Below are 23,276 nucleotides of genomic sequence, written 5' to 3'. Positions count from 1 at the left end.
AAAAGTGTAGCTTGAAGTGATGAAGTGTAGTCTTAACCAATTTTATAATAAACACATCATAACAAATGAACAGCTGTAATGCCTCCTCTTCTCTTTCATTTCCTCTTAGAGAGCTACCACTTTCCTACTTTCTGTTGTTCAGTGAGAAACGTGAGCTCCAGCTAGCATATTGCAGATCTATGAGATATTCTGGTTTTGAACTGCCCGTGGGAGGAATGTACATGTACAAATCTGTACATTCTTGATTAAAAGTCATGTGAAATCTCTTTTATCTTTCGTCTCCTCAATTCGGGTGTGTTTCCAAAACGTCTCTGGTGAATCTCGCGGACTCGACTCGCAAGCCTCGGTATGCGCAGATTTGATTGGCTGAGCAGCGTCACATGAGACGATTGGAGCACATGCGATTGGTCTGTGAGTTTCCTGGTCCTCTAAACCAGTACAGTAAATGCTAGAAAAGCTGCGCGGGTTAAAATAGAAACGCTCCGTCACGAGGTAGTAAGTCTCAATAATAAATGGGCTGTAGGTCGGCGGTCCGGAGAGGACGGCGGCTGGGTCCGGATCGCGGTCCGCCTATTAGTGACCTCTGGATTATATTATGGCGACGCTAATGTCCATTAGCATGTTAATGGGGATTACCATGTTAACAGTTAAAGAGCCTTTTTTTTTTTAAATGTAATACGATGGGCTAGGAAATTGATACAGTATCATGGACATTAATCTTGCAATACTCATCTGTTTAGATTTTATTTTTTTTGCACAGTCCTACTAATGACCTACTTTAAGGTGAAAGCTGCAGCTAACAATCACTTTCACAATCTATTAATCTGCTGATTATTTTCTTGAACATTGAACAGTTTGGCCATGAAGTGTAAAATAGTGAGAAATGTCCTTTATGATTGCCCACAGTCCAAGGTGACGTCTTTAATTGTCTTGTTTTGTCCGACCAACAGTCTAAAACCCTAAAGATGGCCAGTTTATTGTCATGTAAGGCAAAAAAAAAAAAAAAAAAAACTTCCCATAAACATAAAATCCTGACATTTAAGAAGCTCGAACCAAAGATTATCTTGCGTTTTTGCTTAAAAACATGCCTAAAATGATAATTCAATTATCAAAAAAGATGCCAATTGATTTTCTAGTCAGTTTAATTTTATTGTTGCAGCTCTAGATAAGTTAAGCCTTTATTGATGGCCAGGGAGAAATTCTGGTGTTGCAACACACACAGGCAGAGAAGTAAATACAGGTGGCTTGAGAAAGTAGAAAGTGACCAGAAAGTAAAAATACAGAAATAAGTAAAATAAAATAAAAATAAAAATTAAATTTATAGTGCAGTATTGTCTCCAAGCAAATAACAGCAGTGCAGTAAATAGCAGCAAGGTGTAGTAAACTAGTCTGGGAGTGATGAAGGAACCGCAGCACCAACAGTTGAAGATAATTACAGCAAAAATGTCCCAAAAGTTATTTGTTTTTTGTCTATTTATTCAGTTTAAACTAGTGATGGGCAAAACTTTTAATTTTTTAATCACATGATTTACTTAAATCTTAATCGCGAGTAATCGCATTGTTACACGTAAAATTGAATAATGGATTCTAAAGTAGTGTATTGTGCAATTGTAATTTAAATGTACTGCTATATACACAAAAGTGCAAAAACAAGTGGTTTGCAAACACTTTAAACAAATAAGGTGCTTTTTACCAGCAGTATTCCTTTTACACAGATACCAGTTTTTTTCTGAACTGGTATCAGCATCAGGTATCTTTTATCAGGGAGCAGCAGAAACAGTCTGTTCAGTAAGGTTGGGACAATGTATACAAAACTACATTGAAACATTGGACACAGGGTGCAGATGTTGGTTTCGGCTGTTTGAGTTGTTTGATAGGCTGCGTCATTAACAGCTGCCGTGATAATGGATCGCGGGTGGAAAGATATGGGGGAAAAAATATGACAGCGTAGTCTGCTGAAGCCTCCCTCCACTGGTGGGTGATTTGCAGGCTGATCAACATCCCGCCCCTCCTGTGACCCAGGGTTTGACTGGATGTGTATTCAGAGCCAGTGAGCAACGGACTTTCAAATTAATAATAATTAAATAAAAACTGAATTCACGTGCGATACAATTATTGTCGGCGTTAATTAATGCGTTAACGCAATAATAACGCGTTAACGTGACCAGCCCTAGTTTAAACCTGATATTTCTGCAAAGCTGCAGATCAAGATTAACCTACGCTAATATTATTGTATTATTTGTAGAATTAGACTCCAGCTGTGGCGGCGTAGGTTTGTTTTCCTTTTATTTCTCTGATTCACTGTTGTGTTCATCGCCAAGGCCGCTCCCTCTCTTCATTCAGGCTCGCTCAATCCCAGCTGCTCTCTCTCTCTCTCTCTCTCTCTCTCTCTCAGAAACACCTTCGAACCTCGGATCGAAAACTTCTATAAAAGCTTTTAATGCATTTGTTGTTTTTTTTTAAAAGATGGTTCAGTTCGGTACAACCTTTTTTTTTCCTCCTCTCAGATCCTCAAATAAAGAAATCCATTTTCAGATGGGCTGTATTAACTTCTTGTGCCTCTTGCAGCTGATATACTTTGTGAGTTCATATTAAAAAAGGAAATTGCGAAATGACCTTGAGATACAGGAACAGACTACATGCTGAAAAGAGGGAACACTGATCAGTAATTAGATTTCTTTCTTTCTGTCAGATTAAAACATAAATTAATTTCCACAGCAGCAACACTACAAACACACACTAAACAAGAGTTTTGATATTTACTTGTAACTTTTGTCACAAAAATGTATTTGCAATGATCAGAATAATACATGTGAACAGGAGCTTTGCATGTTTTCTAGACAAGTACTGCTGAAGACTTTGTGCCTTGGTGAGCAGGCCGCATACCATTCCTCTGCAGGAATTTACAATGGCATCAGCAGTTGTTAGCAGCAGAGCAAATGGGCTTTAATCTGGCAGTGAACTCCAAACATATTGGTTTACAGGGAATACTTTAAAGAATAAGGCTAAATCAACAATATGTTACTTCGTCCCTCTTGCCCTGCTGGCTCTCAGCCCACTGGATCCTAATGAAGAGTTTATTTTCTTTAAAAACAGCCCACAAATACATTCAATTAAATTTTATTTATATAGCGCCAAATCACAACAACAGTTATCTCTGAGCGCTTTTCATAAAAGAGCAGGTCTAGACCGTACTCTGATGCTATTTACAGAAATACATGTATTAATAGTTTTCGGACAAACACGGAGCTCTATGGCTCAGAGGAAGAAGAGATATCAGTAGTTGTTAGTAGATACCGTCAGTGCTGGGTATGGTCTTTTTAAATGTGACCTACTGACAATAACAAAAATACAGAATTTCACCAGATTTATCCTTTAAGGACGATATAACACTCAGTATTGGACTGCCATATTTTGGCTTATTAACGGCTTTTAATTGATGCCATTATCTATGGCTGAAAGGGAGGAATCTTTAAAATAAAGTCAGAGTCTTACAAAATAATTAACCCTTTGAAAACAGACCTCATGCCTGTGGGACACATAGCATGAACCCATTTAAATCTGTCTAAAATAAAAAATGTCTGGTGTCTTTCTTTCGCATCATCAGGTTGCGATTATGAGATACGCTCATTATGACATCATTATGTCACATGCGGTACAAGCTGTGCTGTGGCGTTAAGAGGATTTCCTTGAACTGCCCGCGGGAGATCGTTGTTTGCATGATTCTGTTTAAAATCGATAAAACCTTAACAGCTAGAGCATTCATTCATCATGCGGCAGAAAGACGTCCGTCATGTATATTGGAGCACTTTTTGTCTTGGCGCAACGTTTCGGTGCTAGAACTTCATCAGGCAAAATCTTTGTCATTTTGCCTGATGAAGTTCTAGCACCGAAATGTTGCCAGCAGTTAGACAGTGTGCGGGAGTTTTTATTGACTTACATAATTGTTTAGCTTAGATTAATGATACTCCAAGATATTACATCGTAATAATCAAAAATACCAATGTAGGCCCTGGCGGACCATTTCTATTGTAGAGTTGAAAGGGTTACAATTCTGATGAGTAATTTTAATCAACCATCAACATTTTTTTTTTTTGTTTTTTTTAAATAAAGGGGGAATTGCAGTCTTGTAAAAACAGAAACTCACGTCTGTGGCGTAGAGGATGTCTATGATCCTCTGCAGTGTGGGGTCGCCCTCTCCTTCCTTCTCCTGGCAAATCAGTTCAATGTTCCGCAGCTTACCGAAATAGAAGTCTCTCTCCTTCTCCATGTCCTGAATGGTAGATTTCAGGATCTCAACCTTTGGACCAAAACAACAGTTAAGTTTTCACTTTCGAGACACAATATTATGTAAAAGCAGTTTAATTTATTTGCTTGTTGTAAAACTAACAAGTTATTTCACTTTCCAATAGTAATAGTACAGCTGGTGATTTTTGTTTTTGTTTTAAGGTGGCGTGCTGACCTCATTCATGAGCTCCGCCCTCTCCTCATCGCCTCCTCCCATCACAGGTTTCCTCGCACTGACGTTAGCCAACTTGGGCGCTACCTTGGCAACGGGTGGCCTCTGGGGAGCTGAAGAGACAAAGATGAGACGGTTATTAACAAGAGGAAAACAAAGTAAATATCAAATGTTTGACCCACTAGACCAACCAGAGCTCGGACTTTGACTGATGGCCTTTTTAGGTGGCTTGTTGAGAGCTGACGTGGCAACGTTTGGTGTGGGCATGGCGTCCTGGCCCTGCCTCGCCTCCACTGGGTCGTACTCCTTCCCATCGTAGTTGGCATCAAAGAACTTCTTAAACCACTGGACAAACTCAAAGTTGTCCTGAAACTTCCCCTTCACCAGTTTGTCTACTGGAATGATCTGGAAGCAAAGAGACCGAGAGAATTAAGACCAGAGTGTTGGGAGGGCATCAGCTGGTAGCTTCACTGTCGTTAGCATGCTGGTATCGTTACATTTTCAGCATCACCGTCAATACAGTTAATGTGCTTTGGTACAGATACCAAAATTATGCTTTTTTAAATACCTTGCAAAGCACATTTTTCTACCGAACTCTTTAACTTTAACTGTTGAACTTCCAGCAGCGTCAGAACGTTATCATTCGTGTGTGTCACCTGATGAATATAGGTCTAATATTTACTCTCTTTTAGCTCTTTTGTTGGAACCTAATATGCACACGCAAATCATCTCGTCAGCGCACATTTTCCTCATATTGTGGCAGATTCTTCACTGTGACACTGAGGGCAGCTACTGACCTGGTGGAACTAAATTATGAACCAACAACGCCTGGACTGTATATGACACTAGCAAAAAAATATGTTAATTAAACCGCATTAAAAAGCCTGAAATTCGAAACTGCAGTGACAAATAAGAGCAGCAGTAAACAACAATAGAAGTCAGTGGACAAGGCTCGGCGGTAAACCCAATTACTCAACAATGGAGGAAGCTGACATCACGGGACAATGCACTCACAAAGCATGAAGACGGGGTCTAGTGCTGACACAAAGCCAGGGATTATAACCCTGAACAGCTATGAATACACCGATGTGCTCGTTCAAGTATCTGCAAGAACGAACTATGAAAACCCAGGCACGTCAAACTGTGCACAGATCTACAGTAATGTCTTCAAAACAAATGGACGGCAGGAAGGAAGCTGACCCATGAATAAATTATGGCAGCTTTGTCAATAGTCCTGCAAGCTGTTGCATGTTCTGTCTGAAAACAAAATGACTAGGCTGGATCTGCCCTGTATAATCTTTGTTGGCTTTTTGACAATCTCAAAACATTATGAAGTGTTCAGATCTGCAAGAAGCTGTTAAAGCAATAACAAATAGATTTTAAAACCTGATATAGAAGAAGAGGGAAGGGACTGGTAGTGTACAGGGAAAACATACAAGGCAGCAGAACAGTGTTTATTTTAAACAAAACATGATTATTTGATTCTAATGCACTTTGTGGCACAAAAAAAAGGGGTTTGAAAATACAGTTGAGCAACTATAAATGTCTACCTATTAATAGTTATCTAATTTCTTTTTGACAGATGAAACCTTGCAGAGTTTTCAAAAGAGACAGACAAGCTGACAAAGTGCTAAAAAAAAAAAACCCAAAATGACTCATGATCAGATCAGCAGAGGCAGCTCAGCTGGTTGGGAGGGGGCGATTCAGTTTGCATTTCAAGTGACAGTAAGGAACAACTGGTGAAGTTAATCTTAAAATATTTTATAATGCTCTGTTCTAACAGCTACAGAGGGTGATCAAGGCTCAAGACATTTCGTTTTGTTGTAGCAGTTGCTGTAAACTTATGAAACATTTGGTTTTCAACATTCTTAACAGCCCTTTATACACCGTCATACACTCGATAGCTGATTATTATCTACAGTGACAGAAGCGTATGTGAGAAACGATGGTAATCCAGTAAATAAATTTGCAGTGTTTTCCCCCACCACTGGAAAGAGTGGGCAGGTTGCCCAGTAATCTGGACCAAGTGCTCACTAATCCTGCATAACCAGGCAACATGCTCACTCATTTTCAGCGCTACTGATGACGGCTGTTAGGAGTCTGCTGCTGTGAAGACACTATTAATGTGATTCCTGCAGCTGCCCCACATTTAAAACTTAGAGGCTTTTTAATGTGACGCAGCAATAGAAAGAAGCAGCCTCTTTTTTTTTTTTAAACTTTGAGATATATGTACAATCCTGGGAGAAAATGAACTACATACATCTTCCTGTGAGATGTAACTCCATACATATCATACTGTCTAAAGGTAAAAATGATTTCATTGACAATGGGAGTCCAATTTATCTGTGCTGTTTTGCCTGCAGCCATTTCCATGTGAGAGTTATTTATCCTGTCATACGTTAATCTGGGACCACAGTCTCACTAGAATAAATTTTGTCCCCGAGAAACCCTTTGCATAAACTTGCTTTTTACATATATTATTTTAATCCAACAGAACTCCCTGTAAAAATGAAATAATTCAGCACAGTGAGCTGGTCAGATAAGAAGTGCAGGTGACAGGCTCACATCACACTGTAGGTGAACTTAAACAGAGCCGTTCCTGTTAAATAGAAAACCACGTGTACAGTGCCTGCGTCACAGGGTATTATCACCACTGCTCACGGCTTCATGCAGGACATTTAGCATATGAGGGCTAAACATTATGAAATGGTTTGCTGGTTTGTATTAGTGGAGTAAACGAGCACCTAGAAGTGCCCTCTAATATCAGAAATCTAGATCAGAAGTCTTATTTATTTCCAGACCTTCGGCACTTATATTGGGTGCACCATGTAAGCTGACACGAGTGCAGATGACGAGTTTTGCTACTTACTTTGTCGACTCCCATCTTTTTGAAGGAAACCTGCAGAAGCTTGAAGTTATGGATGTATTCGTGCTCCAACTTGGCACCGAATTTTACTTTCTTCAGAGGCACAGAGTTGGGAAACAACATGTCCATGAACTGGCAGTAGGCAGCACCTGGAAAAAATAAATTACTTTACAAGTCTGCATGTCTAAAATAATAAAAATCGAGTGTGTGCTGCATGTTTAGAATCATTGGATGCCAAAAACAAGACAAATTATGACTATGCGAGGGCAGAACAGAAATGAATACAAACAGGGCTCAGGACAGAAAACGAACAAAACACATTACCTTTTTTCTTTTTTTAAACAGTAGCTGAGAGTTGGCTGCCTGTCTCAACGGTAAATGAACGGTATTTACAAACACAAAAGCCATCCCAACACTCTTCGTAATATTCACTCCATCCCAAAACGCCTTTTCTAGAGGGGATTTAAATGGACTTAAAAGGTGACACTATATACAGTCTTGTACTTTCTTTGCTTTTATAAGTTCTTGTATGGCTGTTTGTGTTTACACAACATTCAGCACTTACATTTTCCAGAGTAGGATTAATAAAAGAGTTTCTTAAATAGTAATGCATTTGAAAAGCTTGGCTTCTTATTCTTTCACTACCTTCTACAATATTACCACCACCTAAACACTGTGGGCCAGATTTACTAAAGGTTTGCGTGACCAAAAACGTGTGCAAACTTGATATCACCAGCAAATTAACACGTAAGCTGATCTACAGATCTGTGTGCACAGAGAATGACGTCTTTCAAAAGTGCAAGATAACACCTGTTGTTCATTTACTACTTTTGCCTTAATGAATATGCAATTTGTGGGGTTTCAATTTTATTGTGCAAAGTAATGGGAGGGTAACATGCAAATACATTTATGTACTACACACAATCTGATCTAACAAGCCTAAAAGCAATTGCATGCAAATGCAACAGCATCTGTATTTAATATGTTTGAAAGGAAGGTGCAAAACACCAAGTGTTGTGCAGAGATGGCTGCTGTTATCACTGCGAGAAGGAGACACAGCCGTAATGAAAGAAAACAGAGATATTAACAATATCAGATATTATTCTATATCCAATACATAGCTTAGAAATAAAATTATTTTATTCATTCAAACTATATGAATTAAATTGTTGTTTTTGTATTTTCCTTTAGCTTTGGAAATACAGGTGTATTAACATTCATGCCAATAAAGCAAATTTCGTTTCGACCCGTCTTCTTTTCTCAGTGAGATGGAAGAATTTAGAAAGTTGCACTGCTGCAGCTGCGAAGAGCCCCCAGCTGCAGCAGTGTATGGATCACGCGTAATATTCATCCAACCAGAGGGAACGATCACCAACTGTTCACAGCGCGCCGGTTGTAATAGCGACACAACCCATTGTAGGTATCGGAGCGTTGGAGTGTACAAGGCCAGGGACAGGAGATCGCAGAGCGACCGGGCACAGTGCGGTCGGTCGGTGGTTGTTCCCTCTGGCTGGATGAAGCACGATCTGCTGGCATTTCCTTGCATCTGGGTCACTCCAGCATACGGTAGTTGTTTCTGCTGGGGTTTTCCAAGGCAGTTTTTCAGGTGTGCTGTCCAAAGTACTTAGTACCCTTGAGCAGCCCTATGATAAAACTTATTTTGACACAAACTCTTGAACTAAAAATCCAGTTGACTAATGAATCTGTCCACCAGAGATTAAAGCCAGCTGTGCCGGCATCCGCTGTTCTGACACGCCTTTAAATTACACACACAAAAAACTGAGGGTTTGGACAGTAACAAACTAGACAGAGGAACTACACACGCATGCACAGGCAGATGGGCGTGAAACAAAGGAGTGTAGGATAGTAGCAGTTCATAGGATGGCTTCCATCAGCCTTTGAAACAGCGTTAGCCAATATATCTGACAGCAACGACCATGCAGGGGGTTTGATCCACAATTAATGTTGAAGGTCTTGGTGACCATTAAATATGTTAAATTGTACTACCAACAACTGGCCAAACACGATGTTTATTAAAAGTACGGATATATAAATACCATAAATGCTAATGGACTAAATCAGGACATCGCTCACGAGCATGTTTTATTGGCTCATGTGATAAAAACAGATGCTTCAGTGATCCATTCTCACGTTCTCAACGACTGACCTCTTGATCCAAGACACTAGTGAAGTCACACAGTCGTGCAAAAAATCACGCATGCTTACATCATCCTGGTCCTACAACTGTCTGTTAATTAAACATTACAGTTGCACCCATGATAAGAGACAGATTTAGAAATAAAATATATAAATGGAGAAAAGAAATGTCTTACCTGTACACAACATTTCTATCTTGGTGAGGTTCATCTGTAGAGATTCATTGATCCAGACCAACATGTCATGACGACTTAAGTTGTCGCTGGTCACTGAGGTCGAGTACACGTTCACAGCCATTGTCGGTCTGCGGAGGAGAGGACACGTGTGAAACGGAGAGAAGAATTTACATGATGACTGGTTTAATCTGTCAGAGCAGACAATGTAAGCCTATCAGTATATAGCTGACGGCAGAGAGTTAATTTGCATCTGTAATGTTTTGTCATTATTATGAGCCAAATTATAAATACGTTGGAAATTACTTGTGTAAATTATTTAAAGTGGCTTTTAAATAATGTACTCTTTATTTTGTGGCAACACTTGGGCTGCAACTAACTATTATTTTTGATTAATTTGCTGAGTATTTTCTCTATTGATCATTTGGCCTTTAATATTTCAAGAAGTTCAATTAACAAAACGTTCGCATCACAATTTCCTTAAGCCCAAGCTGACATCTTCACATTCCCTTTATCATGCGACCCACGAGTCCTACACCCCAAAATATTCAGTTTAATATCATAAAAGACAAAAAAAGCCAGCAAATATTTACATTTGAAAAAATTATGCAACTACCCTATCAAAATATTTTTCGAATAATATTCTGTCTTCTGACTTATCAATTAATTAACTAATCATTAGATAACACCATAAAATAGTACACAAGACATCTAATCACATGAGCAAGTTCACATCTCATTCTGAATTTGGGTGCAGTTAGAAACCCAACAGAGCCCGGCCCCTGGCTTCTTGACAGGGAAAGAGTTGCACTGGCTGGCCCCAATCAATCAACAGATATAACTTTACACTGAAGACAAGACTCTAGGCACACCCAAATGTGGTGGCACCCAAAACAATACTTTATAATAAGCACAATTTAAAATCATTAAGAATTTGAAATATGACGAGCCAAAGTCATATATTGCTGGATGACAGCAGTATTATCAATTACAGAAGTCAGAAACTACAAAATTATTAATTATGTGTACACTATAATCATTAGATACAGATATATAATGACATAGGACTGCGTGTCTCCATAAGGTCTGTAGTGTGTACAGCAGAAGCCCTTATCCATAGCTTGGGATCATCTCCAGTTCAGGCCCGGTCAGTTATTTTCTCAACAGCTGAGTGCAATAGCCTGAGGGCCTTACAGGAATAACAGTTCTCTTCAAATTTAGTGAACAACTGTACATGGATCTAAACGAGAGATAACACAAGCATCCTGTCATGTGTTAGTGAGAATCTTCAATCAATACAAGTCATATACAGTACTGATGCCGATTCTGCCGATTCACAAAAATAAAAAGGTTAGTTTTTACCTGTCGTTGTCACCGTTTCACATATTTAATATCAAACTAACAACTTCCTTTTAAAATATATTGGATTCAAAGAATAACAACTCAACAATGAAGTACAGGAGAACTAACATTATTAATACTGCAACTAACGATAATTTTCATTAGACTAATCTGCAGAGAATTTTCATGATTAATCGATTAGTCTATAAAACGTCAAAAAATTTTGAAATATTCTTATCACAACATTCCACGGCCCAAAAGTGAGGTCTTCAGAGCGCTTCTTTTATCCAACCAACAGTCCAAAACCCAAAAACTCTTCATATACCATCATGAATGACCAAAAAATAGCAGCATTTCCTTACATTTAAGATGAAACCAGCAAGATTTCACATTTTTGCTGAAACAATTAATCAAATATCACATGAAGGGATACTGTTGAGGGATAACTGTTGAGGTTTTACCTGTCGTTGTCACTCTGTTACACATATTAAACATCTAACTAACAATTTCCTTTCAAATGTATTGGATTCAAAGTATAACTCCTCAACAAATGAAGTGCAGGTCAACTAACAATATTAGGCTAATAACTTAATAGAGCTAAAACGACTGTCCGTTAATCAATCGACTCATCGTTTCAGATATTAAACATATGAAATTACCAAAAATTACCAGTTTCCAGCTTCTCAAATGTGCTAATTTTCTGATTCCCCCTGTGTTTGATATTGTTGTAAATGTATTATATTGAGGTTGAGGACTGTTGCCAGGATAGCAACCTAAAAATGGTATCTGAGAGTATTTTTCACAATTTTCCAATATTTCATAGGCTGAAGTGTTAATTAAGAAAATAATCAATAATGAAATAATCGTTAGTTTGAGCTCTACCAACTATTTTTAGCTACTATTTAATTCCAGTTGGCTAAGGGCAACAGGGCCCTGGTGAGGAACTTAACGGTTAGCCGACTGGACAAGCAACTTAGCTCCATCAATAGCTTAGCTTAGCTGTGCGGCGACCCAGCAGACTACAGGAGCAGTTAACACACAAGCAACCATTTGACAATTGATTTAATTGGTTAGACAATTTCCTTGTATTGGCGACCGACGATGTAGCTAATTAGCTACGTTTCTGTCACTGGCTTGTAATCGTGAGCCGGGGTTATCTCCCAGCCAGTAAGACGTGTTTCCCCGCCCTGAAAATCACCACGGCACCTCGCTAGCTTCAGTTAGCTTGTAGCTGTTAATGCGACACGCGTTGTTTTTAGTGTTGGATCGAAAGCGCTGGATTTGTCCGAATTTCTACTAAAATCGTGTCTGAGCTACAGAAGCGTGCTGCGCTAGTTGGTGTTACTCGGCAGCCAAACGGTCGCATCCCGGTTAGCTAGCTCCATCTTAGCTAACAGAGCCGCCGTTTCCCATGCCGACAAATGACGTTAAATGACATCGTGTTGTAAGCGCCGTTGAACCTACCTTGAGTGGATTGACTTTCACAGCTCTTGGACACGATTGTTTAGTTTTCTCGGCTGTAACCCTGTATCATAAAAAAAGCCTATCAGTAATTGTTTCGACGTTATTGCCACTTCTGCTTTTTCTCTTCTTCTTCTTCTTGGCAGCTAACGTTCACTCTACCGGCAGCGGAAGAACCGATTTGGTGACGTCCTGACGTAACGGGTAACGCCTAAAAACGTAACGACGGCGAGACCCTTTATGACACGACGTACAAATTTTTATTTTTATTTTTTTTAATACATGTTTTATTTTGGTCGGCAAATCTTTTTAACATTTATTCTTTAAAACTTAGTAGTCGCTATTTAAAAGTAACCATTCCCATTTTACTAGTAATAATAGATTAGATACTAGAAGGCTACTTACTTTTTAGTTACTATTAATAACCATTCCATTAGTTACTTGTAACTATCTTTTAGTTACTAGTAACGCATTTCAGATTTTTGCCATTGAAATCAATAGGGCTCTACAGTTCAGACATCATCTATTTCAATAGTTACTAGTACCTATTTCCATTTTCCTAGTATCTATTGTTTAGATACTACATATTCAATAGATGCTAGTTCTTATTTTAATAGTTACTAGTAACTATTTCCATTTTCCTAGTATCTATTGTTTAGATACTACATATTCAGTAGATACAAGTTCTTATTTGAATAATTACTAGTAACCATTCCCATTTTACTAGTAATAATAGATTAGATACTAGAAGGCTACTTACTTTTTAGTTACTATTATTAACCATTCCATTAGTTACTTGTAACTATCTTTTAGTTACTAGTAACGCATTTCAGATTTTTGCCATTGAAATCAATAGGGCTCTACAGTTCAGACATCATCTATTTCAATAGTTACTAGTACCTATTTCCATTTTCCTAGTATCTATTGTTTAGATACTACATATTCAATAGATACAAGTTCTTATTTGAATAATTACTAGTAACTATTTCCATTTTACTAGTATCTATTGTTTAGATACTACATATTCAATAGATGCTAGTTCTTATTTTAATAGTTACTAGTAACTATTTCCATTTTTCTAGTATCTATTGTTTAGATACTACATATTCAATAGATGCTAGTTCTTATTTGAATAGTTAGTAGTAACTATTTCTATTTTACTAGTATCTATTATTCAGATACAAGTACAGGTAAGATTTCTAATAAATATTGTATTTACAGTAACATTAAAGATGTTTTCACTTAAAAACTGCAAGTTTTTAGGAATTATTTAGGAGATTTCTGTGGTCACAAATAGACCTTCACTCATAAAAATATCTTAGAATTTTTACTAGTCTTTTTCAGTACTACAAGCTTTTGTTTCAGACAACAAAACACCATCAGTATTTTTAACGAATTACTGTGTTTTTTTTGTGCAAACCTGGAGACTGACAGGGTGATTTAGGGATTGTTTGCACAGCAGGATTTAAGATCTTAAATATTCTTTTTATATAAATGATATTTACTCAGTTAACCTTTCTATTTTATAAACATCTATTTCCATTAATGAAGGTTGAAATCCTGATTTTTACACCTTCTTTACACTGCCAGGAATAAAATTCTGATATGGGCAAGAACTGAACCCTTTAATTAGTTTTTTTGCTCCACTAAAAGTAGTCAAGTTTAAATATGAGCATAAAGCTACTGTTATAAGTAGCTTTAGGCTAGATAATCTTATCTCTACAGAATTGCTGCCACAAAGTTGCCAAAACCTTGAGATAACTGAGAAAATAAATGGTAGCTACATGTACCCTGTTTGTACGTTAAAAACCTTTATAGATATCAAACGTCAGTTATTGGACACATAATAAAGACGCCATCCCTGGAATCTATTATTTTTATTGATCTTTTTAAAAGTCCCATTAAAAAATCCCTTATTTTAATTCAATCACAAATATAGATAAAAATGAGTTTAACACAGAGCACCATTCTATGTTCAAACATTTATACATTTAACAACACTGCATGTGCCTCATTAAAAAAAATTTATAGAAAAACAACAGTATCTGGTACAGTACAGAGATGATCGGGGGCAGCACAGGTGAGACACTTTAGTTTTCCCTCCACACTTACACACCTTCTGAATTCATTCCCCAGGTGTAAATGTGCAAACACACTGTACAGCTCACACTACACTTAAAGCTCCTCACCCAAAACGGTTCTCAAAACCTGTGTTCATGATACAATCATCAGTCAGCAAAATATATATATATATATAAAAAAAAAAAAGACATGTTAAATTCATTACCATGAAGGGGTATTCTGTTAGACTGTGCAGTGCATGCAGCTTCAAAATAGTGTTCAACATGACAACTAAATTACTTGTTCATTGGCATATCCTGCTTGGTTATTATAGCTTTACACACACAAGTGCACTTGAATAATCCGCCGAATGAATGTAACTTTAGCAACTCAGAGCTTGTTGTGTACATTTCTTGGCATAGATAGACATATGACTTAATTGACTTTAAGAACGGTATTGATTAAGTAATATTGTCAAGTATTGAACAATAAAGTCAGTTCCAGCTTATGTTAACATAGTTAGGCATTAACTAACAAAAATGGACAGTAATTGACAGTGAATGATTTAAATTCATTTCCCTTGAAACAGAAAAGTAACATTTTTAACAATAAAAAAGAAGAAAATTCTTGGACTGAAAGATCAGCTTTAGGTAATATATAATGAAGGTAGGTGTTATACGTCTGTGCCCTGAAGAGTAAAGCCTTACAAACGTCACCGTTTCTCTAAAACAAAACACGATACAGGTGATTATGAGGCTGCAGGTAACTGCAATCATCAGTATGGTTTTCTTATTATTAGCACCAAAGCAGCAATAACACTCTTAAGGGCCTTAGTGTTATCAGTTTTGTTGGTGTGAAAGTGGCAGTGCACACACCTGTACACACATATAGCACCGATGCAACAATAACAGTTCAATCGTCTTCCCAAATACAAATAAAAGCTGTCCTCAATTACTTCCTACTTCTCAGAGTTACCCAAAACATACAAGTATAGAACAAAAGGATGAGAATGAAAGTTAAAAACTGATGTAAAAAAGATAAAAAGTCTGTGTCCGAACTGTGGATTGCGTCTTCTCAAATACCTTTATCGACAGACAGTTCAGTTAGTTTGGTATAAACATGGCATGTGTGACCAGAATATAACAGTTTTAAAAATACAGCAGATCTTAATCCAATAAAAAAAGTAATGAGTTCTGCTTTTGTCCTGATAAAATTATTCAAATATTACAGTAAAGCAGCGAGACATCTTTCAGTTCAACATGATTCACACCTTAAAAAACCAAGAAACTAAAATGTAGAGGTGGCGGTGTAACCCTATTACCAGTGAGGTTTTTTTTAGCCATCTAAGCTAAAATGTGTTGCTGTTCACTGAGTAGTAGCACCACTGACAAATCACTAAGCAGCATGGAGGAAAAAAAGAAAAGGATTGGCAGTGTTCTTTATACTCCAGTAGGCGGCAAGGTTCAGGATGAAAATGCAGAATTTTCTATCCAAGAAAGACAGAAGGGCTTTGAAGGCCAAAGTGACAAACTGCATGTGTGACACGATGCAAGAGATTCAATTGCATAGTGGACAAAATGTCCCCATGGCAGTAATCCACAGGAGCCGGTCAGTGAGCTCTGTTTTTTCTTTTGAAGTAGTAGGAGACATTTATAGACAATTTATGCTCCATCTAGTTCTTGTAAACCATGTGTTGGGGCAAAAACCCCTTACATATTGTGCTATACAAAAACCTATCCAACCTCCCCTATCTTAGTTGCTGTAGTTCTGGAGAGGCAGGGGAAGACGGGGAGGGGGAGGTGGTGGACATGATGGACGTGGTCAAGGGAGGCAGCTCCTCACAGGCAAAATAGTCCTTCAGGGGAGCGAAGAGGTGACGGATGACCGGCACGCTCCACGCCTTCCCCAGCACCTTCTGCCTCTGCTGCCGGTTCATGTTCCTCACGTCGGTGTAATGTTTGGGGAAACCAAAGATTCTGGTAAAGAACGAGTGACAAAATGTAGAGCAATCGATTAGTCCCATCAAATTAATCAGCAACTACTTTAATAAAAAGGCTGATTGTGTGAATATCTGCAGGGTTTTCTTACTCTTTTATGACAGTTTTATGAAGGCATCTGAGGATATCAGCTTTAGCTCCAGGACATTGTAATAAACAATTTTCACTGTTTTCTGATGTTTTACAGACCAAATGTCTATTAATCAGAAAAGAATTGCCACATTAATTGATAATGGAAATAATCATTAGTTGCAGCCTTAGTTAATTTAAAAAAAAAAAGTGAGGTGGGGCTCAGAGCTGTCTCAGGGGACAAAGATGTAGGGCAGGTCACCGGGACACCCCAGCTCCCTCATGCAATTTGCTGTTGTGCCACATGATGTATTTGGTATTCCTAGTTTTGATATGGTAAAAAAAATTGTGTTTTTGTTGGGTTGCTATCCAGCAGCTTCGCCACAGTGGAAACCTGGCTATTGTTGGGAACAGTTGGGAACTCTCTATTGGTAAAGGACTTCTAGTCGGTCCATCCTGGTCAGGGGGATCTTACTGTATCATGAGGGGTAGATGAAAGCTGTCCAGTGTGGGTATAAAAGACTGTATTTTTGTGTAAATGTTATCTCTTATCTCTGCCTAAATTCAGTGTAAAAGCAGTACAAAGCGTTAAAATTTACAGACCAGAGTAAAAGCATTAATGTTAAAACTGGACTGGAAAAAGATAAACAGCAATAATTAAGCAATGCTGAGATCTGAGCAGCAGCAAGAAAAACAAACCCAGACCAGGAGATGATGTGATCCACCAGGACCTTTCCCTGCACACGCAAACAGACACACACACACACACACACACACAAACATAAGTATCAAGAAGCCTACTTCTCTAGTTCAGTGATCCAGAGGTTGTCCTCTCTGCCGTTCTGGAGGACAGGCAGCTGAGCGACGCCTTTGCCCTGCTTCAGAGAGTTTGGATTGGTGGTGATCGTCCTCACCTTAGTGACCTGAGCAAAAACAACATACAGTTGTGATTAATGTTCCTTAATAAACAAAACAAAACACATTAATTATGTAAAATAAAGGGATTGTAGAGAACACAAAATGACGGAACCAGCAGGTTCGATCACTGACCCTGGCTTCTCTACCGATCTCTAAACAGTCCTGGAGACTCAGCTTGTCGTTCTGGGAGGCTATAATGGGCCTGATGGGAGATGAGCAGCAAACAAGCAAAAAAACCTTCATTTGTATATGACATGAAAAAAAAACACAAGTTACAAAGTGTTTTACAAGATGAAGACACAAGAAGGAGAGAAGTAAAAGAGACGCAGAAGATCTTAGGAGCCAGGCAACGATTATGTCATGGCCGATCAACGATAGGAGTAGTTATATAGAAAAAAATTATAGAAAAAGTGGGGTGTCCTTTTATTCTACCCCATCAAAGTGAACGACCATGACAAAAAATACCATATTAAATCTCTAGGTTATGTTGTTGAAACACTTTATTTTGCCGTTTCAGTCCATCCAATGTGACGTTACTATAAAATACTTACATCGCTTTGTCAAAGTGGAACCACTGTCTCTCATTTGATAGCCGTTTGTCCTTATTACGCAACTTTTTACTACGAGGTGAGAGGTCAGGTCTGGTTTAGCACCACTTTCTACGTTACTTTCAAAGTCCATAATTAGAACGTAGGTGCTAAAATACCGTCTGCTCCCTTTAGAGCGAACAGACTGCTAAACCAAACTCCACAGTTACCCATTTTCATCCTCTCTGGTGATGGCGTGAAGCTACTTTTTACCTCCCTTTGCTCTTTGGTGTAGCAAAGAAAATGTAAAACTCTATTTTTTATTTTTTTTTTATTTGAAAATGTGACAGAGCAGGTTTTGGCCGTGGTGCCACTAGTGTTTCAATTTGGTGCTTGCACTTATACAGCACTCGTTTTCACCCAAAAGAAACGTGGTAGTTACGATGACATGAAAATGATGTATGACTGGTCGAAATCTATAAAAGCAGAAAGAAAGTGTACTAACCACTAACATGCTACTTTTACTGATACCACTACTGCTAAAGAACAACTATATATAACTACAGTAGATATAAATTATTTCATTAGTTTTTTAATAATTTAACCTTTATAATTTATGATTAATTAAACGTCTTACCTGCTCATCCCTGGGATGTTTCCCCAGAAGTAACGAGCTCTGTGGGCGGGGCTAACTTTGACTGCATCCACCAGCACCGGGTTGCACTGTTGAACAATCAGATAGCAGCGACAGTCAGTTCTCAGAGTTTGGAAGATGTTAGTTAGAGGAAAACTGCAGTGCAACAAGGAAAGAAGGAAGTGGCAGGAAGAAAACATGAAGGCAGAAGGAAGAGAATAAAAAGTAACAGGATAAAGGGAACGAAAGAACCGAAAAGGAGAGAAGGATGGATACAGGCTTATCTTATCATCCTAAGATAAGCCTTTATTGATCCCCAAAGGGAAAAGTACAGATTACTTGTACATAAAATAAAAAATAAGAACAGAAAACAATACAAGAGCAATTAAACTAAAAATGACAGGCAAGCAGTACACATACATACAGAACCCACGACCAGTGTTGTACTTAAACTAATAGTAAAGTACTGTCTCAAGTGAAGTGACAAAGTGGTGTGTTTGTAGCAGCTACGTAAAGTTCATGTTAGAGTGATATGACACCATCTATTGTAACAGAAAACATCAGATGAAAATATAATATGACTAAGTAATGATACTCTGTGTTTGTCTTAATTAATTTATAGAATTTTAATAGAAATAAAATGTAATAAAACAGTATATTTACACAATATGCTATGGGAAATTAAATGTAATAATAATAATCTTTAATTATTATTATTGAATGTAATATGAAGTGAGATGTAGTAATAAAGCGTAACTATTAATATACTTTGTTATGTATAGTAAGAAGAGGAGAGCACTAAAGATAAAAAGGATCCAACAGAAACCAAACAGAACCGGATGGGGCGTACCTCGAGGAAGCGGCAGATGTTGACTTTGTCATGTGTGTTCATGAAGACCACGTTCTCAAACAGCCAGAAGAATGGCCTCGGGTCTTCCTCTTTGGGCTTCAGCAGCTGAAGGATGCGGTAGTAATCAAAGAACAGCCTGCCAGTGCCCTCTGCCGGAGAGAGAAGTGAATTACAGCAAAGAAGAAAGGACATTTTTATACTAGTTTCAAACATAGAAAGCATCTGCATGACAACTGTGATTACAAAATTATCAGCATTGCAGTTAAGGCTGGAAATATTATTTAAAACCTAAAAGTTCCCAATTTACAAATACGTGAAAGTAGCACCTTTCTAATGGAATCAGTGACTCGTTGGCATATTATAAACACAAATAATTTATTCATTAAAAGCTGAAAAGCATACAACACAGTAACGTACCATAGAGGCCTTTTCTGAATGGGTTGACGATGGAGAGGTCATTACAGGGGCTTCCTCCGATCAGCAAATCAAACGGACCCCACTGCTCGAGCTGCATCGTCAAAAGGGAACAAGGAGCTGATTTAATTTAGTCTTAGGCTAATTGTCACTTCAGTTGAGCTGTATGGCATCTTCGTGTTCAATTAAATTTTATTAATAGAGCGCCAATTCATAAGTTGTCTTTTTGCACTTTTCATAGAGAGCCTGTCTTCTTTAACACAGCATGATGTTAATTTTGTAAATGATGGTTCCATTTAGAGAAAAATAGACGATAAAGCAGGGTATGCTTTAGGGGGAGGGACTACTGTGTGATTGAGAAGTCGCTACCATGGTGACCTACCAATCAGTATCCACTTGACTGTGTGCATTTAACAAGCTGTAAACTTGTTTTTGGATGAAGAACTTTGACCCTTTATGGTGTAAATCACACATGAATTATGGCTGCCCCTCAATCACATACAACTATATGGGGAAAGCCTGTAAACAGCAAAGATGGCGTTTGTCCCGCCAGAAAGCCAATCATGTATAGAGCAGGTTTAAACCACACGCTTTCAAATGACTCAAAACAACAAAAGATGAGACTTTAAATAAAAGCAGAGGATTCAAATGAGTCAGATATCAAACAGAGTCACAGAGAATATGGTAGCAAGAAAAAAGAATTTAAACGTTATCAACTGTGTAAGAATGTGAACATGTTCAGAAAGAACAACAAACAGTGTGAGTGTGTGTGTGTGTGTGTGTGTGTGTGTGTGTGTGTGTGTGTGTGTGTGTGTGTGTGTGTGTGTGTGTGTGTACATACGAATTCCTGGGAGATGGACCGGGCGTCACCAACATGCACAATCTTTCCATCGTGGTTGACGGTCGCCACAGCAATTGAATCCTCGCAGACCTCTGAGGCAACATATTTCGCTACTTTGAAGCCAAGATCCTTCAGCACTAGGTACCCTGAAAAAAAGAATAAAAAAATACATACTGTAAGCTTCTGACTGACATCAGGAATGAAAATGTTCTGTTTTAAACAAATATACAGTATAATCATAATTAGAATTTATAAGAGCAGAAAAGTATCTCAGAATAGTGAGGTCAGAACAGAGGAGTGAACCATCAGAGCAAACTACAATCCCAAAAAGAGTTGTTTCCCCAAAAGCATCTTAAGGCTAAAGTGATTGTAAAATCATTCTTACAAACTTTATTAAGATTAAGAGGTGTTTCCCAAAAGCATCAAAACTTAGGATGCTCTTAGAAATGTTAGTAGATTAAAGATTAACCATAAGAGCACCTTAAAAAGCTCCAGCTACTAATAAATTAACATCTTCTGACTGAAATGCCAGTTTCCTGATTGTATATTTTCTGGTTCCATACAGGTGCTGGTCATATAATTAGAATATCATCAAAAAGTTGATTTATTTCAGTAATTCCATTCAAAAAGTGAAACTTGTATAATGTATACATTCATTCTACACAGACTGATATACACTCACCTAAAGGATTATTAGGAACACCATACCAATACGGTGTTTGACCCCCTTTCGCCTTCAGAACTGCCTTAATTCTACGTGGCATTGATTCAGCATTCTTTAGAAATGTTGGCCCATATTGATGGATAGCATCTTGCAGTTGATGGAGATTTGTGGGATGCACATCCAGGGCACGAAGCTCCCGTTCCACCACATCCCAAAGATGCTCTATTGGGTTGAGATCTGGTGACCGTGGGGGCCATTTTAGTACAGTGAACTCATTGTCGTGTTCAAGAAACCAATTTGAAATGATTCGAGCTTTGTGACATGGTGCATTATCCTGCTGGAAGTAGCCATCAGAGGATGGGTACATGGTGGCCATAAAGGGATGGACATGGTCAGAAACGATGCTCAGGTAGGCCGTGGCATTTAAACGATGCCCAGTTGGCACCAAGGGGCCTAAAGTGTGCCAAGAAAACATCCCCCACACCATTACACCACCACCACCAGCCTGCACAGTGGTAACAAGGCATGATGGATCCATGTTCTCATTCTGTTTACGCCAAATTCTGACTCTACCATCTGAATGTATCAACAGAAATCGAGACTCATCAGACCAGGCAACATTTTTCCAGTCATCAACTGTCCAATTTTGGTGAGCTCTTGCAAATTGTAGCCTCTTTTTCCTATTTGTAGTGGAGATGAGTGGTACCCGGTGGGGTCTTCTGCTGTTGTAGCCCATCCTCCTCAAGGTTGTGCGTGTTGTGGCTTCACAAATGCTTTGCTGCATACCTCGGTTGTAACGAGTGGTTATTTCAGTCAAAGTCGGCCCATTCTCCTCTGACCTCTAGCATCAACGAGGCATTTTCGCCCACAGGACTGCCGCATACTGGATGTTTTTCCCTTTTCACACCATTCTTTGTAAACCCTAGAAATGGTTGTGTGTGAAAATCCCAGTAACTGAGCAGACTGTGAAATACTCAGACCGGCCCGTCTGGCACCAACAACCATGCCACGCTCAAAATTGCTTAAACCACCTTTCTTTCCCATTCTGACATTCAGTTTGGAGTTCAGGACATTGTCTTGACCAGGACCGCACCCCTAAATGCATTGAAGCAACTGCCATGTGATTTGTTGTTGATTAGATAATTGCATTAATGAGAAATTGAACAGGTGTTCTTAATAATCCTTTAGGTGAGTGTATTTCAAGTGTTAATTCCTTTTAATTTTGATGATTATAACTGACAACTAATGAAAACTCCAAAATCAGTATCTCAGAAAACACCTGCAAAGGCCTTTAAATGGTCTCTCAGTCTAGTTCTGTAGGCTACACAATCATGGGGAAGACCGCTGACTTGACAGCTGTCCAAAAGACGACCATGGACACCTTGCACAAGGAGGGCAAGACACAAAAGGTCATTGCTAAAGAGGCTGGCTGTTCACAGAGCTCTGTGTCCAAGCACATTAATAGAGAGGCGAAGGGAAGGAAAAGATGTGGTAGAAAAAAGTGTACAAGCAATAGGGATAACCGCACCCTGGAGAGGATTGTGAAACAAAACCCATTCAAAAATGTGGGGGAGATTCACAAAGAGTGGACTGCAGCTGGAGTCAGTGCTTCAAGAACCACCACGCACAGACGTATGCAAGACATGGGTTTCAGCTGTCACATTCCTTGTGTCAAGCCACTGTTGAACAAGACACAGCGTCAGAAGCGTCTCGTCTGGGCTAAAGACAAAAAGGACTGGACTGCTGCTGAGTGGTCCAAAGTTATGTTCTCTGATGAAAGTAAATTTTGCATTTCCTTTGGAAATCAAGGTCCCAGAGTCTGGAGGAAGAGAGGAGAGGCACAG

General features: G+C 38.5%; 2 protein-coding genes across 4 annotated transcripts in view; both read right to left on the bottom strand.

The window, feature by feature from the left end:
- Positions 1–23,276, bottom strand: part of pdxdc1 (pyridoxal-dependent decarboxylase domain containing 1) — a 67,138-nt gene that overhangs the window by 22,699 nt on the left and 21,163 nt on the right. The window lies entirely within an intron of this gene.
- Positions 4,064–12,654, bottom strand: mapre1b (microtubule-associated protein, RP/EB family, member 1b). Of its 2 annotated transcripts, none has more exons than XM_046070029.1 (6): positions 12,461–12,654; positions 9,659–9,786; positions 7,329–7,474; positions 4,651–4,864; positions 4,463–4,572; positions 4,064–4,300 (listed from the first exon to the last, which is right to left on the bottom strand). In XM_046070029.1, exons 2-6 carry the CDS (start codon positions 9,777–9,779, stop codon positions 4,079–4,081), a joined length of 813 nt encoding a protein of 270 aa, XP_045925985.1. In that variant the 5' UTR covers positions 9,780–9,786; positions 12,461–12,654; the 3' UTR covers positions 4,064–4,078. The 2 variants fall into 2 exon arrangements, with proteins under 2 accessions (XP_045925985.1, XP_045925994.1); XM_046070038.1 differs by having other exon boundaries at positions 4,663–4,864.

The sequence above is a fragment of the Micropterus dolomieu genome, linkage group LG02 (genome assembly GCF_021292245.1).
Source record: "Micropterus dolomieu isolate WLL.071019.BEF.003 ecotype Adirondacks linkage group LG02, ASM2129224v1, whole genome shotgun sequence".
Lineage (NCBI taxonomy): Eukaryota > Metazoa > Chordata > Actinopteri > Centrarchiformes > Centrarchidae > Micropterus > Micropterus dolomieu.
The sequence above is the reverse complement of the archived record's forward strand: the minus strand, read 5'-3'. Positions and strand labels throughout refer to the sequence as shown.

What these genes read in the sequence shown, in the direction of transcription:
- mapre1b (XM_046070029.1), bottom strand. Translation starts at nt 9,779, where the DNA reads ATGGCTGTGAACGTGTACTCGACCTCAGTGACCAGCGACAACTTAAGT. An exon ending in GATAGAAATGTTGTGTACAG is followed by an intron (nt 7,475 to 9,658) that starts GTAAGACATTTC and finishes TATTTTTTCCAG; the next exon opens with GTGCTGCCTACTGCCAGTTC. An exon ending in GGGCGGAGCTCATGAATGAG is followed by an intron (nt 4,301 to 4,462) that starts GTCAGCACGCCA and finishes TTTGGTCCAAAG; the next exon opens with GTTGAGATCCTGAAATCTAC.